Source organism: Halictus rubicundus, chromosome 4 (assembly GCF_050948215.1).
Source record: "Halictus rubicundus isolate RS-2024b chromosome 4, iyHalRubi1_principal, whole genome shotgun sequence".
Classification (NCBI taxonomy): domain Eukaryota; kingdom Metazoa; phylum Arthropoda; class Insecta; order Hymenoptera; family Halictidae; genus Halictus; species Halictus rubicundus.
In genome coordinates, this window is record NC_135152.1 from 16,738,231 (window position 1) to 16,757,875 (window position 19,645).

Consider the following 19,645-nt stretch of genomic DNA (forward strand, 5'->3'; position numbering starts at 1 on the left):
ATAGTGTTTGTGCAGCTACAAACAATACAAAATAAGATTGCGTAGTTTATCAAGGTCTATTGTCGAGCAATTTGATTTTTTTTTACAGAAGCGTGATTCAATGTCAAAAATGTTAATATTTCAGGCGATACAGTGGTTGATGAAATAAGTAGAGCCACTTGCACAGGTTGACGATTTTACATTATAACTGCGGATTTTAAGCATTTGTGAGAACATGAGTAGGTAAAATATAGAGCAGTTAAAACATTTAAACAATTTAAAAATATTACGTATTTACTTCAACCGATTGAAATTGTTAAAAGAAGAAAAGAAATAAATGCCTACGGAGCTCCTGTATTTTGCAATTAATGCAGACAATTTCTATTTTACATAAAAATTCGCTGATTATAACAATCAATTTGTAAATGCCATCTACGCTGAATTCTTATTATCTTTTTACGGAGTGTTGATGTGTGCTGCAAATTCACGTTTAGTATAACCATAAGTAATATTATCCGCCACGTGTACAATGAATATGTTTTCCATATTGTGGCTTTAATAATTTCATCACCAACTGTACTTCAAAGTTTATACAATACTCACTAACATTGGAATATCATGTTACACTGCTGGTACGTTTACTAACAATGATATTGTATTGCATTGATATTGTATCATGCTACACGTACAGCAAGACCGAAAAAATTCTTTTGAACTGGATGTACAATATCATTATTGTTACACGTAACGGTGTAGTGGCATGATATCTTAACCTTATTGGATATTTTATATGAAATATTTTTCTCAATTAATATGAATAAATATAGCTAAATATAAGTTTTTGGATACTGCGTCCTAAAACCCTTTTGTTGAAAATGACTGAAATTGTTCATCGCACATATCTCGTGCAACATAAAGATTCTATTTAAAAAAAAAATACGGATACGGTACAAAGTTTAAAATATCTCCCGAAATAGTAACTTTTTTTAATATTGTGTCCTAGCACCTTTTTCTTCAATATGAGTGAAATCTACCAAAAACTTCTATCAAAAAATAAAGAAAAAGTCGAATTGCTCGACAGTTTGACAAATAACGTAGAAGTGTGTTCCGTCATCCTTCTACCTGCGGTACAAACATAGTTATAGTGCAGTTGCTAGCTCGAGTCTGTGCAGGAAAACAAACACGACGGGTGGGAGAACGATTAGGAGAATTCAGACCAAACAATGACACGCGAAGTGGCTTCGCGTTTGAAAGAGTCCGACCCGGTCACGAAAATAGAATCGAATTCGGGAACCAGAAGGGAGTACATAAAAAGAAGCCGAAAGGAAAACGACGAAAAAGAGTTCGGGGGAGAAGAGACACGAGCGGCTCGAAACCGCTTTTGTGACTCTATTCCGGGGATGTCGTCACCAAAAATGGCGACGTCCACCTGTTCCCTCGGTTTCCACGGGGTTTCTTTTATCGCGTAGCTTAATGGACGGGGGACGGGTTGGGGGACGTGGCCGGGGATGCCTGGTGTCTGACGATCGACGAGGATCGATGAAGAAATGCTCGGGGAACACCTTGCTGTCCATATCCAATGATTGTAACCCAATACCCGCGCAGCTCGTCCGCCGGACCGGCGAGCGGAACGGAGCAGAGCCGGCCAAGAACGCTCGGAACTGCCAAGCCACCGACGATAAGCATAAAACTTGCTCGCGAAGGATTAACTTTCCTCCTTCTGTAACGCAAGGCCGGTTCCAAGGATTATTCTGCTCGGGAAATTAATCGTTAACCCCGCGTCGACGTCGTACAGGTTGATTCAGCTAACTAATTGTGCCACCTAAATCGTACACTATGTGGTATATGAAAGAATGGTCGAAACGAAAATTGTATGGTTTTAACAGTAGCGTATCATGTAATAATTAATTTGTTGACTTTGTTACCGAGATATAGAGGTCACCTTGAGCTTTTTATTGTAATAGGTACATTTTAATCTTGCGGCCGATGACGGGAATTGAACCTTCAGTGAAAAACTATAGGAGTTCGTGGGGTAAAAAACTAATAGTAACCGAGATATTCTTCAAATAATTTTTAATGCAATGTGACCTTTGTATCTCGATAAAAATGCAAGACGGACAAAATTATTTATCACATTGTATGCTATTAATGAAACTATACAACTTTCGTTGCAACCATTTTTTCATGTACCAAATAGTTTACAATTTAGGTGGTAGACTTAGCTGAACACCTCTGTATAGGCGTTCCAGGACACTCCGATAGCATTGAAGTCACTATACTCGAATTTTTGCGTCCAAACACATGTAGATTGTAGACTATTTGTTATCGACACATTTACGAGTAGGTCTTTATACCAAATATTTTCGCCATCGTTGAATAAGAATATATTTCCACTTATATTCTTCTGATGATTTTACTGTTTCGTGTTTCACGTTACCATTTTCCTCTTAAATGCATAGACGCCGCGGTCTACTTCTTAATAACTGAACACGGATTTTGAATATGATGGACGACAGTCGACGATTGAATCTTTGTAGCAGGGACGGGCATTTTTGTCTGAATTGAGACAAAACCGTCCCCACCATAGCGCCCACTGTCCCCTTCCAGTAGCGCCGTTGCTACTTTCTTTGAATCGAGATGAATTGAAATAATCCAGCGACATTAATGAAAGGTCAGATCGTAGTTTATTACAGCGTTTAAGGAAGATCAGAAAGATGCCGGTCGGATACGTGTTCCGATTTAATCATTTGTAACACACAGAATTCTCGACTTGAGCAGTCGGATGGCTAAAGCGGTCACACACATACACACACTATGTACCGTGTGACATCAAATCCTAAACATTGGGACTACAGGAGGGTGAACCAGTGTCCAGGGGAAATTGAGGAGAATACGGTTACCCTCTCTCTCTCTGCCATTACCGGGTTAGTCACGACGCAGATGCAACGCGAATTGAATGCGCGCATCACGTCACGTGACCGTGAAAATGGGGGAATAGCGTCGCTGAAGGGGTAAGGCAGAGTAGGAGAAGAGTAATCTGGTGACACTGGTGTACACAATGGAAAGCGAACGAATCCCCCCCCCCCTCTTTTCCCTTGTGCCCGCGAGATTTCTTGCGAGGCACAAACAGTACCGTCCGCGTCTCATAATGTGAAAAGAATTCGCAGAGAAACCGTCTGATTGGTCAGGCGCACACAGTTGAGTCACACGTATTCTCGCTACAGTACTTTCTCGATATATGTCCCAAATATCTAGCCGATAAAATCGAAACCTCTAGAGCTTCGCTGTCCTTTTCTAAGTTCTGCGTGGATCAAAGAATAGTATCTCCTGGACGATATAAGTCCCCGGCTAGGCCCGTGTTGTGGACATATATCGCGAAAACACAGTATTCGCTGAGAAGGTTACTCCCGTTGCCCCTGTGCCGTCCCGCGTCTCCTATCATGAGACAAGAACTGTACTTGAGCAATGGAATCTTTTGAAGTAATTCCAAGTACTTCGTTTTGGAATGAGTCATTGCTTCGAGCATGATCGCAATAGGATGCGAATAATTACGTTGACGTACACCACTAGTTTCTGTCACAATATTTCTTTTCGTTTAAAACTGTACATGAAATTATTTCAATCAAACGTGTAATTGTTGAAGAAGCGTGTTTCTTTTTGATTCGTTAGTGACCTTAGGGCGTCCATGTTCACAGATGCGAGAAGTTGCACGACATGCGACAAGGTGCTGGCCGAACTGGAGAAGATCGACGACGACACGGACCACTTCGGGGTCGACTTCGTCAAGATCAACGACAAACGACTGGCCAAGCAGTATGGTATCAAGAACTTCCCAGCCCTCACGTACTTCCGCGAGAAGGAACCGATTATTTACGACGGTTAGTGTGCCTTCCATACGACCATTTATATTTTATTCATTGTCTCGTATTTCAATAAATTCATCGAATCGCCAACCAATCATAGAGAAATGAAAAATTTTAGACTATCCAAAAGCAAAAATGAATGTACGAACGTATGAAATTTAAATATTATTTAGTAGATTGAAACTTTGATAGTAGAAGTAAATTTAAATTTAATTAATTTAATTTTTTTTTAATTTTTTTAATGTAATTTAAGCATTATATAAATTTCACTTTATCAATAAAAGGGGCAGAAGAATTACGAATTAAAATAAAGTATAGAGCAAGGGACTCGATTACCGTGTGAATACCAAGTACTGTGCCTATATTAATTATACTCATTTTTAAAGCATAATGAATATTAAAAAAGAGATATTACATTTCTTTTCATTAAAATCAGTTGATATATATATATTATATATCTCTTTTTTAATATTCATTGTGCTCTAAAAATTGATACAATTAATATAGGCACAGTAATTCGAACTCCCACAGTAATTGGATCCCTTACCCAATTCATTACATTTTTATTTTCTTACCTAATCGTTCAGGGATCGTAAAATTATGAAGTTGAATATAAAATTTGGTGAAATTTTTGTTATCGGTGCAATATTTTTTTATGAAATTGTGAAACAAACAGCAAATCTTTTAATATTTACTTCGTGTCTGTGGGTATGACGAACAAAGACGGGTAGTAAGTAGCAATGATTTCAAATGGCTAAAAGTTCGCCAAACTTTTATTGGAATCCGGCCGCGGTCTCGGTAACCTTGCCAGGTATGAGAAACAAGGTTCGAGACTCGGTGCGTTATAGTACTTGACCCAGAATCCATATAACAATCGCCGGTATTTTTGAAATCTCATAATTTCTGCGCTTTTCTGGAGCGAAGCAACAACGATCTTTCCTTAAGAACTTATCGATCCTTAAGTGGACCTTCAAAATTTATTTTAAAAATTTAATGATTCAATTAACTTATATCTCATATTCATCTCTATCGAAATGCTAAATAGAAACGTTGCGAGATAGTGAAACTTTATATAAATCGGCAAATAGTTCTATCATTAGTAGTTACACATTAAATAATTATTAGCATAAATTTGAGACGGATCGCATTCCTTATTATTCCACATGATTTACATTCCTTTAAACAGATCAGAAAGGAGACAATTTTTTCGAAATCGAAATCTCAAGAACACTGAGAACATTACGGCAAAATAATATAGTTACCGATAAGCTTTAAATAATGAGAAAAATTAGCAATGTGTACTGGTCTCTTCCAATATACATAATTAAATTATATGTTTGAAACTTCAGAAATTAGATATGCAATCCGACTGCAGTTTCGGGGCAATAGAATCTTCAGTTTTACAAATTTCCAAATAAAACTTTTGGAGACTATTCCAGAAGTACTAACATACTATCTTCGAAAAATCGATTTTTCTTATTTAACCAAACAACTCTTCGTTATTCAGATGGGAAATGTGTATGTACTTACAACGAATGTGAGAAAATAACAAACTAACCATTTGAGGATGAATGTCGTTACATTAACCACATCAGGTCTACGTATTTAATTCTTCAAATTGCAAACAAGTGATTTAATTTCTGTGTTAAAAAAAAAATTAGTACACATAGGATGTTTCAAAATATGTGGGCATGACTTCAAAGGTAAATGCAGTATGCTAAAATCAGAACTTTTTTCTTATTTTAACGTACTGAATCCATTTCTCAAGTTATGCCCACATGTTTTGAAATACCCTGTATTTTTATTTTTTCATAAAACTGAAATACTTGCAATATTTACAGTTTCTTAGGGTTACAGTTTCTGGTAACGTTTCTAGACAACAGAATAGAAATCTTAGGGTTACAGTTTCAAGATCTATCTTTGGTTAAACGTATAGTGGGTTTACTACAGTTTTCAGTTGGAATGGCGACACTTTTCATTTACTTCTTAATTTAACGAATAATCCTTTCGCTATGTTCTATTTATTCCTTGTCTTTCCTTACGCCTACTGAAGCGTTCATAAATGTACAGTAACCCAGTTAAAAGGTTAAATGGTAAAACTGCTTGGATAAGATTAGGATTATTGCGGAGCGAGGTTCGGACGGATGTCGGGCGCAAAAGTCGTGTTAATCGGTCAAAGAATCGTAGATTTTCGTAGCGGTCACGCCTCTAGAGGCAGTCTGACCATCTTCGTTCTCTGGCAGTGGTCCCAGGCTTCGGTATTCGGTCCGGTGAGCCTGTAAAACAGCGGCGACCGTATGCTCGGACTTTTGTTCGACAAACAACCCCTTCGACACGAGAAGATGATCCTGCTCGTGGCGCGGACCGTCGCGACTCCCATCGATATAATGCACCGAGCCGGCCCGGCCCGGTCCGACCCGACGTTGACGCATCCGCTTGCGAAGAGAAATTAATAGAGTACAAGGAATGCACTTGTTACGTAATCAGGGGACGCGATGCGACGAGACGCGACGCGATGCGCCGCGTTCTGTATCTTACGGTTTCATTGAGCCGCTGGCTGTCTAGCTCTCTACATTTAGACCGGGAGACGCTTTCAGCCGATCGCGAACGAAAACTTTCTGATACAATGTGCCGCCGTCCACCGACGATAACAAAACTACGAGCGAACAATAGTCGATTACGTCACGACGGACATGTTACTTGCACTACAGATCTCCGTGCGAACATGCATTTGTATAAGCTAATCTACGGAGACGACCGAAATTGCTTCATCAGATTAATAAACTTTTTCTTCACAGTAAACTTTTTCTGCATGGATTAGTTGAGCGTGTTGAAAATTATATGTCAATAGTCTGGAATTCTTTCAAGCTTCCTACCGTTTTAAATTCGACCCACTCACTTTTGACGAAGATAGAGATTTTGTTAAATTGTTTTGAACGGTTTTTCATGCTGGACGTTGACAGGCCGGAAATGCTATAAATGCACGAAAACCTAAATGAAACGAATAAAATTGGACTAAAGTAAAATTTAATTTCCTACATGAACAGCTTCGGTGTACGAAAAATAACATGTGCAAGTTTCTACCCGACATTGAGAATTTATGTGAACAATCAGGAAAATCTGCGGTTTGTTTATCAATTTTGTAGAATAGAATTTTGAAGATTGATGAGAGTTTTCAACGCTATATATTGTTTATTTATAATCATTCCAAACAGTAAACCCAGAAAATACGAGGAACAGTAATAAAATGTACAACATTGTATAAGTTGTAAAAGAAATGTATAGTTTAGCAATATCTGGAACCATATTTAGAATCGTTAATCGATTGCAGCAAATAGGAATTTCGTTCTTTAATAATTTTAGAAAGTTAAATCAAACACGTAGAAAAGAATACACAAGAAATGACTTTACTTAATCTGAATTTATACGCGATAAATTCATTTTATTCTTGACTGAAACTCTGACGAAGACCTTCGCCAGATTTTCACATCGACATTATATATTATGAATTAACATACAATTTTCAATTACATTGTATGCAGCAATTTACATCGACAATTCTGTTGTATAAAACGCAAAATCTTTTCGTGTTCGTTTAAAACATGAAATTACGACGAACGCACGATCGGTGAAATCAAAGCGTGGAACGAAAACGGAAGAAAATTGCGAAAGGACCGTGCAACTATTTTTAAACGGCAAGATATGAGAAAAATTCGTGCGGTCTGAAAACTCTGGGGACGCGAGCGTGTGTTGGTTTCAAATTGGCAAGAAAAGTTGTACATTACGTAAAGCGTCATTGATGGAATGTAAACATGGGGGCGAAACGTGATTAATTAAAAAGTTTCGGGGATCGTTAATGAAATGCGTTCGCGTACACGTTCCGGGAAAGAAAATCAGAAATTGGACACGGTTGGCCGCCCAACGCGGAAGCAGATCGCGGTACAGGTGTGATCATCAATCCTGCTACATTGTGGTCAGCAAAGCCTGCGTTTGGCAACGCGATCGTGTAGATTTATTAAACCCGATCCACGAAATATCAGCATCCGGCCTCTCCCGAATCCCCGGGAGAACGTCGGAGAACGGCCGCGCAAAGAAAACTGCCGAACGTTATTGTCTTTCACCGGTACGGTTTCGCTTGATTTTCGTGTTCGATGATGTAACGACAGGTTGCATCTATTTCCATTGTACCTAATGCAACGCGCCGCAATAGACGTCTATTTTCGACGGCTCGGGATGGTAAACAGAAACGGCAGGAAGTCGCAATTAGGGGTATATTATTAACTCTTTAAGTCCACACACCGGTGGAGTGGTAACTTAATACCATTCCTATTTCATGGGCGATACTGCTGGAAAAAAATCGGACTGTTTATTTCCAGAATACAAGGTATAAATAAACAATCCCGCGGAAAGAGGAAACGCGGCGGAAACATCTCGACCAGTGGAAAATAAACAGATCTCGTTGAACATGGAGGGCAAACTGTGATTCGGATTTTTCGCGGATTTTAGTTACTCGAAATCGTCGGATTATGTAACAAACATTGCGCGGAGAAATAATCGACGTACAAGAGGATTTATTTCAATTCGCAACAAAAAAAAAATGAAAATGTTTATTAACTGATAAGAAACACTTTCAATACATTACATGATTTTTCTCAAATTTTTACTACGCCAATAGCGAACTTTTTCTAAATAATAAGATGTCTGATTTATTTTAGTTCACGCCACTGCCAGACTCATACTGTATTCATAAATGTAAAAAGGTACTTCACTGTTCCTTTTTGCTTCAAATTGTTGTAAACACATTTTTTAAAGAGACTGTATACAAGGAAGTTTAGCTCAACAATTTTGAGTATTTCGATTTCAAAAGAAAAATATATAACGTACGCTCCAAGCAATATATTTACGCAAAAGATCCAAAATGGCCTGAAAATGGCACTCGACGCCAATGGAAACGAGAATGAGTCGTGAAACGTTCGGAGAAAGCTCCTCTGATCGAATGTTTAATTCTTGTTTTCCCAGACATGTTGCAAATAACGATTTCAAAATCCGATGCGATGTATGGTGTGCGTGTTTCAGGTGACTTGATGGATGAAGAAAATGTCCTAGACTTCTTGACAAGTCTAGAGGCAATGGACCTGCCCGATCGTATAGAAGAGGTAAACGCGAAGATTCTGCAGAAGATCGTCGAAGACACGGAGTTTGTGGCCGTCTTATTCTGTGAGTTCCCTCATATGATCTCATGATGCATATACAAAAATTACATACACTTCTCTTATCTCAAGCTACTTTCGCTTTCATCAGGAAGAATGTGAAAAGATACAAACGTAGCCTCTGTGGGTAATAAAATGAGAAGGAAAAGTCACAATTTTATAGAAAATTCAATTATCACGATGTCAATTTGTTTCGCATAAATTGTAACGAATTACATTTCGAAGAAAAGGTATATTTCAAAGTATAAAATTTCATGTAATACCTTCGCATTCGATTCATCTGAGCATTCTTCCTGACGGAAACAACGAACGTTTTCGAATCTCACCGAAAGGAGATTATATTTCTTCAAGCCATGTACATAGTTTACAATTCGCAAAAGATCGAAGTACTGTTTGTTCGACTCGAGTGCGCAGTCACTTTAATTATTATTTTGTTGTATGACTAATAACCACGTGTAAAGCCAACAAACACTTTGCAACGACAGTGTACAAAAGGCTTCACGGAATTCGCAGCGAGCGCGGTTCTGTTAACAGGTTTCGATACGATTTCTTTGTTTTTTTGTCACTGATCTTACGCTACGATTAATGCAATAATATTTTCTAGGGAGAACGGTTTCACGTTACTAACAGTGGCTCTTCTGTGAAACGTGAGAAACAGAAAGAGAGAGTCGTTCGATAGAAAAATACCGTGCATACTTGACTCAAGTGTCGAAATTGATCACAGCGTACTTTGTAGATATCTTGATCTTTTGATTGTTAATATTACAAACTACGTACATTGTAAACGTCTTCAATCCCGCCTTAATGCTCCGTGTAACTTCTAGAGCGAAGGAAAATTTTCATAATTTTTTTTTTTAAACATAATACTTTTATGTTACTACAAGAAAACGCACACATTCGCTTAATAATCAAATAATAATTAAAATTACAATTTAATAGCGATTTAAGAGGAATTCTCGTAAAACGACATTGAACGCAAATAGCTTTGATGAGTATTTTTAGACCAACTATTGATAATATAGGACTATAACTTTTTGCGATAAAAAATAAGGACTTGAAGTGCAGAAGCAACTTTTCTTATTGTTTATCAGACGTTGTGCAAGTCTTGTCTCCTCTTCGACGATGTACACAGGCTCACGAAAGTATTCGACCGACCTTTAAAAGCAATTAGAAGAAATTGGTTCTCCGAATGACGTGCAGAAAAGATTTTGAAAAAATTGCAATTGCTAGGAATTATAGGGGCAAATAAAAACAGGCACTTTACAAAACTTTTTTATTTGTAACTTCGATACCCGAAAATGCCTAAGTGGCATGCAAGATCGCACAAAAGTGGGATTAAACATCTTCTCGGAGGATGAAACTTGTCCTAGCATCTAATCGATAGTTAAGTTTTAAAACAAATTCATAAATATCAGTTGTTTTCGACGTCGTTTCGCGAGGATCTCCCTGGAAACCTGTCACTGTTTTTTCAACGTACGAGAATCAGATTCTGTTCTCAGTGCAACACTTCTGTTACGGTCGAAGCAAAATCTTGGTCACACTTTCCACAAAATTTTCCTTCGTTGAAAGAGCATCGTGAACGTCTGTACCACCAATCACCGAATCCCATTCGATCCCTTTGTCGGTCGTCTCTTCCCCATTGTCTGCGAAAATTTGTTCTTGTCCGTTGTGGAGAAATGAACGGATCGCAAAGTGGACGGTCAAGAAGTACAGTTTTCCGAAATGCGCGTCTTCCGATCAGTTTACAGTTCCACTTTGCGGTCCGATCACTTTTGCGAGATACTTGTAAATAATACATATATGTGAAACGTTCTTGTGTGTGTTGATATGGATAGGTCCGGATACGCAGCGGTGTGCTGGCGTCGGTTCTAGTAAGTACACATATCAAACGAAAATCGTTGCTCCAAACCGTACAGCTTTCATTTTCAATGCTTGTACACGTACCACAACGCACGAACTGAGGTCTTGGGAAAGAAGAAATACTTGGATGTTACGTTACATACTTGAATTGAATTTATGGCCGACAGCATCTCGATACAATTATTCAGACATTTTTTTTACAGATAATGTCGAGAAATGCTTAACAGCTTTGTTCTTCTGGAACCAACCGGTTCAACCGTGAACTCCTGCCTGTATGTCTCCTTATACGTATTTACCAGCCCAAACACACGTAACACCATTTACTATACTTTAACTCTCGGAAGGCGGGTTCTTTTCACGATTTCGTGGTGGCCATTGACAGATCCGTCTCAATCGGCCATTTTCTTTTCACGTAGCAAAGACTAGAGAGGATTGATACATTTTTATATTTTCCACATAACAAACAAATTATAAACATACACTTCAGAATAGGCAACACTCTGTACATCGCGTAGACTGTAATCGTTTTAAGCAAAATTAACCTGAAATTAGTTTATTAAAACGCATTTTCGTGCTGAGAAACGTAAGTTTTCACTTCCTTTGTACGTTTTCGTCACTGTGTATTAATTTTTGCGCAACATTATTATAAATTCTGCAGACTAAAACTGCGATGTAATTAACTTGTCAAATTACTCCCCTATTTTAGTGTTTGATCTTTACACTGGATCTGATAAAAATAGCTATTATTATATTCTGGGTCAGAATGGACCCAAGTCCCGCCATCCGAGGGTTAAACGCCTGAGCAAATTGCATCGCTTGCAGCAGTTACCACGATTTCTGTCTACCGTAATTAGACGGATTCGAAATCCACGGTATAAAAGGTAACGACAAAGTAAAAGACTTTACAACGGATTCACAAAACGAAATCTTTACGAAACGCCTTGCGACACCATTTGTTGAACGGTTACTGGGTGACACGTAATATCGCAGCAACGTAAGAATGGCTAAACGAACATTGAGAAAGTTACATCGTTTTCTGTTCATATTGTCCTGTTAAAAGAATTAAACGCATTAAATCCCAACTCGGTTATTAATTTTTCACGTCGTGTGTGCACTGAAGGATGTCGTGACCATAGAGAGTAGAATATGCATCCACCCCTATAGATTAGAATGAATGTGCGCTATAACTGAGAGAAATTTTGCATACTAATCCGAAGTGTTCTCGGGATATATATATACGTATTTATATAAATACAACATTTCTTTTCACAAATCGGCAAGTTAATCGGCAGTCGATCAACAAATTCCATCGAGTCTCTTTCGTAGAATATTCGGCGACGCATTCGCACCCGGTACGACATTTATGTCACCCTCGATTTTTTTCCGTAGTTTTGCGATACGATTTAGAAAAAGGTAGTTGAATAATCGATCGTCCTCGAGTGAAAGAAAATCGAGCCGGTTCAGCCTGTATCCAATTCGAATTTATTTTTGTTGACCAGCTAAACAAGATTGCCTAGTAACACTACTTTTTATTTCAAATGGGACAGACAAGCCAGACTGCAAAAAATGTCTCAAGGCCCTTCAAGAACTGGAGAACATCGACGACGAAGCCGATCAGTTGGGTATCGGATTCGTGAAAATTGCTGACGAGCAACTTGCCGACGAGTACAATCTGGGACCGCTTCCGGTTCTGGTCTACTACAGGCATCAAATTCCAATCATTTATGAGCGTAAGCATTACTACGATATGTAAACATCACGGTACTATATTGAAATTCGCCATTCTTCGATTGAAACATTCCCACAGATATTAGATCGTGTCAAAAGTTTCTTTCACGGTGCGTTTGCTTAATGCAGTGATTTCTTCATATATGTCGCCAAGGCCTGGATTATAAACGTCGCGGAATTATCCCCACTACCGCGCGGTATACCCGTGGGGGGCCACGAGGCACGAGTATGTCTCCTGGACGATACACGATGCTGGCAAGGCCCGTGTTCTTGACATATATCGAGAATTCACTGTATTGTTAAATCAGACGAGCATGCGCAGGGTGTCGCAAAAATGTTGTACTTCTTTGAAACGGGCGATTCCCGAAGTCATTTCAAGTAACTTTTCCCTTTGCGAAAATGTTCTACGTGGTTTTGTTAAGGAGTTATCAATTAAAAACTTGGACCAATCAGAGCGCGGCTACGACGCGGCGGACGGCGACAAGTTCCGCTGAGCGTTGGCATTGGCTAAGCCGAAATCCGTCCGCTGTACCCGCGCTCTGATTGGTTTGTGTTTTTCGTTGATAACTCCTTAGCAAAGCCGCAGAGAAGATTTTTGCAAAGGAAAAAGTTACTTCGAATGACCTCAGGAATTGCCTTTGTCAAGGAAGTACAACTTTTTTGGACACCCTGTAGAAACAACGTGATCCGCTTCAAAAGAAAAATAGGGGATAGAGATTTTCTTGTTGCGAAAAAGAAAATCATCGTCGTCTTATATCGAACGAAAACTGTGATTCCGTTTCGGGAAAAGCTGTCACGCACAATCGTGATTAAAAATTCGCGCAGATGAGCTTAGCAGAGAAGAGGACGTGCTGGAATGGCTGGTGGCTAACAAGAGCACCGGAGACGAAGAGGACGTGATCGAGGACGTCACCTCGAAGACGCTGCAGACCCTGATCGGAAACATCGACAACTTGGTCGTGGTGTTCTGTATGTAATATTCCCTTCGCGATGTTCGATTTATTCCCCGATGCGATTACTAGTGGTTTCACTCTGTGAATTCCTTAGACGACCATGGTGACGAGGATTCGATGCAGGTGTTAAACGAGCTGGAGAAAATCGACGACGACTGTGACAAACACGGGATCCAGTTCGTGAAGATCGACGACGAGAAGGCGGCGAAGGATTTCGGGATCGACTCGGTCCCTGCGATCGTGTACTTCGAGAAACAGATCCCGAATGTTTACGATGGTGGGTAGGAGGACCGACCACCGTTCGGGAACGATTCAGAACGAAGAATCCAAAGGTTTCGTGCGCAGGGTTTCCTCTAACTAGGCTACAATCGAGAAGGAAGCGAGTCTACAGTAATCACAGACGTGCGGTGTGTGAAACCTTTAAGAAATTTAGATTCTTCGTGTTTCCTCCAGGAATGACTGACACTTTTGAAACATGCGTACAGGATGATCGACTGTAGGTGGGAGAAAGTTTAAGGGGTGGTTCTCCAAGACAATATAAGATGAAAGTGAAGAATAAAAGAAATTGCGACTTCGGCTTCATTTTTTAGTTATTATCAATTAAAAATCCGCCTAAAATGCGGCAACCCGACCAACAAGTCACGTATCAAGTGACAGATACTCCGTGTACCTCACAAGAAGTCACCTGACAGGAATTCGGATGTAAATTGTCCGATTCGGTCATTCCACAAGCATTTTCGGTTCTAGCCGAGTTATTGGCTAAAGTGTGTGACGTCAAAGCCTAACCATTGGGTAAAGTGTGTGACGTCAAAGCCTAACCTTTACAGAGGTACACCTCTGTTGGTCGGGTTGCCGCATTTTAGGCGGATTTTGAATTGATGATAACCAAAAAATGAAGCCGAAATCGCAATGTTGTTATTCTTCATTTTCGTCTTACATTGTCTTGGAGAACCACCCCTTAAATTTTCTCCCACCTGTACTCGAACACCCTGTATATCGTTACATAAGTATAAGTAGCTCTGATTTGAAACAATCTTAATTCTTCTATGTATACTGTGAGAGAAATTAAAAATGGCATTTGCATAAGGCGTTAATTGTAAAATTAATATAGCGATCTTTGAGACCGCACGTTTTCGGTAACGTCGTAATCTTTCGGCGTCTGTGATTGCCGGTTAATCGTTAAGAAGTAATGTCCAGTTAACTGTCTAAATGAATGTGAAATTTAGCAATCGTTTCTAAACAAAAATAATGCAGGTTTTTTCTTAAATCTACTACCTTATTTAAAAGTACATACACTGTACAACTCCTTCTTCGCTCGCTCAGGAACTGTTTCCATAAAATTTGTTTTACTAAATATTCCTTCGTCAATTCACAAAATACGAATAATTGGAAAACCTTAGGTTCATCTACTAGACGAAACCATAGATATTAACAGAATCTTAATGAATTTTTTACTTCGAATGATTCAGTTTCGAGCAAAATATATGTTACTTTTAAATAAGGTACTTGTTCCTAAAAATCGCGTTCTAGACAGATTGTTAACTATCATGACCCGTGAAGGATGCACTGGTCCAGAATATTTTTTTGCGACAAGAATCTTCTCCTCCTCGGATGTATTGCCAGTTCTATAGGACACCCTGTATAGTGAAAAATCAGGTGAAATAAAATCCTACGATTGCAGGAGACGTCGAGAACGAGGACGAGATTCTGGAGTGGTTACTGTCACAATTGGAGAAAGATGAGATCGAGGACGTCACCGACGAAATGTTGGATCGTTTGATCAAGGATGGCAAAACTCTTGCTGTGCTGTTCTGTAAACTGCTTTATTTCAATCGAACTTTTAGACCGTTCGTAGTGAAATGTTGGATATTGCCGATTAAACTTTCTCTTTCTTTATTATTTTTATACGATTAAACTATTCTTTCAATTGTTTAAACAAATTTAGATTTTGCCTAACGATCTATAGTATAGTTATCGAGTGAAAGATAACGTATCATTTAGATATAGAATTGATAACTTTATCAATTAAATTACACCATTGAAAAATACCAACCACCATTTCCATCTACTACGATCTAACGCAATTTGACAGACATACCGCCGAAGATATCGATTAATAAAATTCCCAAATAAAAATTCATTAGACGACAACAACGACCGGAAGTCCCAGAAGATTCTCAACGAGCTGGAGAACATTGACGACGAGTGCGACCAGATGGGAGTGATCTTCGTGAAAATCGACAACGCGGAGGAGGCTAAGGAATATGGTATCGAGAAGATGCCGAGCATGCTGTACTTCGAGAAAGGAATTCCGACGTTGTACGTGGGAAATCTGGAAGACGAGGAAAAGGTGCTGAAGTGGCTGGAACAGCAGCAGAAGAGTGATCAAATCGAAGACATCACCGACGAGGTGCTCGATATGATCGTCGAGAAGATGCCGCACGTCGCCGTCCTTTTCTGTTAGTAATCGTGTTGCTTTCTACAGAAAATTATAAAAACAGTCTACACCGCGATCAATTAACTGTACCATTACGTTTGCAAATAGACGATAAGGATCAGAAGAAGAGTCAGAAGGTTCTCGCCGAACTGGAGAACATCGACGACGACTGTGATCAGCATAACATAGCGTTTGTGAAAATCAGCGACCTGGAGGAAGGAAAGGAATACGGCATTGAGAATTTCCCTACACTGGTACTCTTCGAGAGAAGAATACCGCACGTGTACGAAGGTAATTTTCATTTGTATCTGTTCCTTTAATAGTCGTCTCCCACTGATTAGTACGGATAATCGAGGTTCTATTGTATCGTGGATTAAACTAGTGAATACGATCCAAATTGTATCGTGTTCGGTGGCAATTCGATCAGAAAAATGTCACGAATGTGTGAGTAAACATTTCATTATAAAATCATTCGAAACAAAAAAGGTTTATGATTGGATTAATATACAGTGTGATAGAAAAAGGTCTGATACTTAAAAGCCTTGTACTACTCACGGTGAGGAGTAAATATGTTTAATCAACGTGGGCTCTGCAAGCATTCCTTTCCCTGTAAAATCAAATTCTGTTATTTGTTAATGTTACATATCATAACTGGTTCTCTTCGAAGCACATTGAATGTATACACTTCATGGACGTGACTGGAGATTTGTCCTACGACTTGTGTTTACAACCTTGTGTTTACCTCTAATGTTGACAATCTTGAACTAATACAGTGATTTCTCTATATATGTCGCCAAGGCTTGGATGATAAACGTCGAGGAATTATCCCCACTACCGCGGGATGTACCCCCGTGAGGGTCCACGTAGCTCGAGAGTAATCTGTGTAAACATAACACGGCTCGGGTATGCCTCCTGGACGATATACGTGTTGTTGACATATATCGAGAGAATTCACTGTACTTCCAACTTCTCTGTGCCCGAAGCGAAATAATATGGAACGCTAATAAACAATAAAAGTTGCTTTTACAGGGAAAGGATTGCTTTCAGGACCTATGTTAATTAGACATTTTTTACTCCTCTCGGTGATTAATATAAGCTCTATAAGTATCGGACCCTTTTTTATCACCCTGTAGATACAGAGGAGATATAGATAAGGAGTAATGTCTGTAACAATTTGGATCACGCAGTAGCTCGAAACATTAGCTTATTTCACCTATTTCAAATGCTTCGAGCGGGTTAATAGAAAAGGCAACTGATCTTTCAGGCGACCTGATGAATGAGGATCAGCTACTGGGCTGGCTGCTGCATCAGAAGAAGCACACAGAGATACCGGAAGTGACGGACGAGATGATGGAGAAGCTGATTGAGACCTCGCCGTACTTGGCAGTCCTGTTTTGTAAGCGATCGATTCGTCTTTCTACCTCCTTTTAACATTCTTCCACTGTTACCGGTTAGGTAGGTGCTGTTGGTCGATTGCGGGCGAAAACGAGACACGAATTGATTCCTTTCCGTAGACGACAAGGACGACAAACAGGACATACGTATCCTGAACGAGCTGGAGAACATCGACGACGAGCTCGAGAAGGAGGGCATCGTCATCGTACGGATGGACAACGACGCCGAGGCGAAGGAGTACGGTATCGATCATCTGCCGACGCTGGTCTACTTCGAGAACAAGATCCCGGCGATATACGAGGGCGATCTTCTGAACGAAGACGAGGTCCTTGAATGGCTGATCGAGCAAAAGAACACTGCCACCATCGAGGAAGTCACCGACGAGATACTGAGCGATCTGATCGAGGAACACGAATACGTCGTCGCGTTTTTCAGTATGTACACATTTTCAATCCGGGATCCACTATAAGTTAAAAGCTTTTTAATAGGTTTTACTCGAGACAGGACTGGGCAAACTGATTGCTCACGGGCAGCGTTACCAGATCGAATTAATTCTTCTATAAGTACAGTTTTTAAGGACGTTCCTCACTAATATTTCTGGTGCCACGTCTAGGCGGAGATTGCGAGGATGGCGACGAATGCGAGAAAGTGCTTGAAGAGCTCGAGAACATCGACGACGAGTTGGACGAGACTGGTATCATCTTCGTCACCACGGAGGACACCGGGTTCGCGAAGAAACACGGGATCAAGAGCTTCCCCACCCTGGCTTTCTTCAGGAACAAGGAGCCCTTGATCTACAAGGGAGACATCGACGACGAGGACGAAGTGCTATCGTGGATCACCGACGAGGACACACTCGAGATCCCTGGGAAGATCGAAGAAGTGAATGGCAAGATGTTGGAGAGCATACTCGAAGAGAACGATTACGTTGTTGTCTTCTTCTGTGAGTACGCGATGGATCGTTCAGCGACTTCGGCCGGGACGATCGTTCATTTAAAATGGTTTGATTGCAGACAAAGAGGGCGACAAAAAGAGTCACAAGATGCTGCAGGAGCTGGAGAACATAGACGACGAGTGCGAGGAGAAGGACATCGACTTCGTGAAGATCTCGGACGAGGGTATCGAGAAGGAGTACGATCTTCCTGGTCTCCCGGCGTTGGCGTTTTACAGGCACAAATTCAGGCAAGTGTACAACGGCGACATGATGCACGAGGAGGCGATTTTGGAATGGATCCTGGACCTTCGTACCCAAACCCCGGACGTGATCGAGAACGTGGACAGGAAAACGCTGCAGGTGCTCATCAACGACGTCGAGCATCTCGCTGTGTTCTTTTGTAAGTTGATTTCACAGCGAAAGAGTAACGATCGCGCGAGGTCTTTGATATCTGTTGAAAGCACAGCGCGATGATAAAACAGCGCAACGGAGATCGAAGTATCTTAAGATTAATCTCTGACGGTGATGTCTTTTTTAACAGACGATGATAAATGTGAAGCGTGTCCGGAAATCCTCGAGGAACTAGAAACCATTGACGACGACACCGACAAACACGGTATACAATTCGTAAAGTCGAACGACGCTAAATTAGCCGCTGAGATCGGCGTGTTCTCATTCCCGGCTCTCGTTTATTACGAGACTGGTGTCCCCATCATGTACGACGGTAAGTCCCAAATGCTTCTTCCTAGGCTTGTTCGATCATGATCAACACCCTCCCTCGGATAGATCGTCTTCGTTTCTTTGTGCAAGGTATCTCTGGTTTCATCTCAGTCATCAGAGAAAACAAAGATCGTACAGATTTCTATTTCACAATTCTTTGATCGTCCTCTCTGAATTGTTCTTCTCTGTTGACGAATCCACAGGCGATACGAAAGTTTTCGAAGAACGAAATGCAAATTGGTAATTCGCATATCAATAAGGAACGAAGTTATCTTGACACATTCGGTACCGGTCACCGTTGGGAAGGGAATAATAATAAGTATTAATGACAGTTTGGATCGGATACAGACTAAGCATGTTGAAACGATACAAAACACAAAACCTTGATGAAATAGTTGCTCAAATAATATTGAACTCAATGCTCATTTATGGATACTTGAAATTTCGAACTGACCCAAGATGTGGTTACACTGTCAGTTTAAAGGGTCTCCCGGTTTGTAAAATTCAATATTTTGCATTCATTCTAATTTACACAACGTTGTAAGGTTGTTGTAACGTTGTAAGAA

The 19,645-nt window shown here is 40.0% G+C and overlaps 2 protein-coding genes across 5 annotated transcripts in view; one reads left to right on the top strand and one right to left on the bottom strand.

The window, feature by feature from the left end:
* The window catches only part of LOC143353665 (uncharacterized), a 466,044-nt gene that overhangs the window by 437,876 nt on the left and 8,523 nt on the right, over positions 1 to 19,645 (bottom strand). The gene's annotated exons all lie outside the window — the stretch shown is intronic.
* Hlk (hulk) overlaps positions 1 to 19,645 on the top strand; it is a 59,202-nt gene that overhangs the window by 17,895 nt on the left and 21,662 nt on the right. For 2 of the 4 annotated variants that reach the window (XM_076787132.1, XM_076787134.1), the window contains exons 2-15: positions 3,675 to 3,857; positions 8,919 to 9,059; positions 10,888 to 10,923; positions 12,460 to 12,642; positions 13,466 to 13,609; positions 13,688 to 13,870; positions 15,275 to 15,406; positions 15,738 to 16,052; positions 16,139 to 16,321; positions 17,295 to 17,426; positions 17,545 to 17,859; positions 18,039 to 18,368; positions 18,439 to 18,759; positions 18,901 to 19,083. In XM_076787132.1, coding sequence (XP_076643247.1) covers positions 3,675 to 3,857; positions 8,919 to 9,059; positions 10,888 to 10,923; positions 12,460 to 12,642; positions 13,466 to 13,609; positions 13,688 to 13,870; positions 15,275 to 15,406; positions 15,738 to 16,052; positions 16,139 to 16,321; positions 17,295 to 17,426; positions 17,545 to 17,859; positions 18,039 to 18,368; positions 18,439 to 18,759; positions 18,901 to 19,083 — 2,781 coding nt within the window. The remainder of the gene's footprint in view (positions 1 to 3,674; positions 3,858 to 8,918; positions 9,060 to 10,887; positions 10,924 to 12,459; positions 12,643 to 13,465; positions 13,610 to 13,687; positions 13,871 to 15,274; positions 15,407 to 15,737; positions 16,053 to 16,138; positions 16,322 to 17,294; positions 17,427 to 17,544; positions 17,860 to 18,038; positions 18,369 to 18,438; positions 18,760 to 18,900; positions 19,084 to 19,645) is intronic. The other 2 variants (XM_076787133.1, XM_076787135.1) reach the window with 1 other exon arrangement.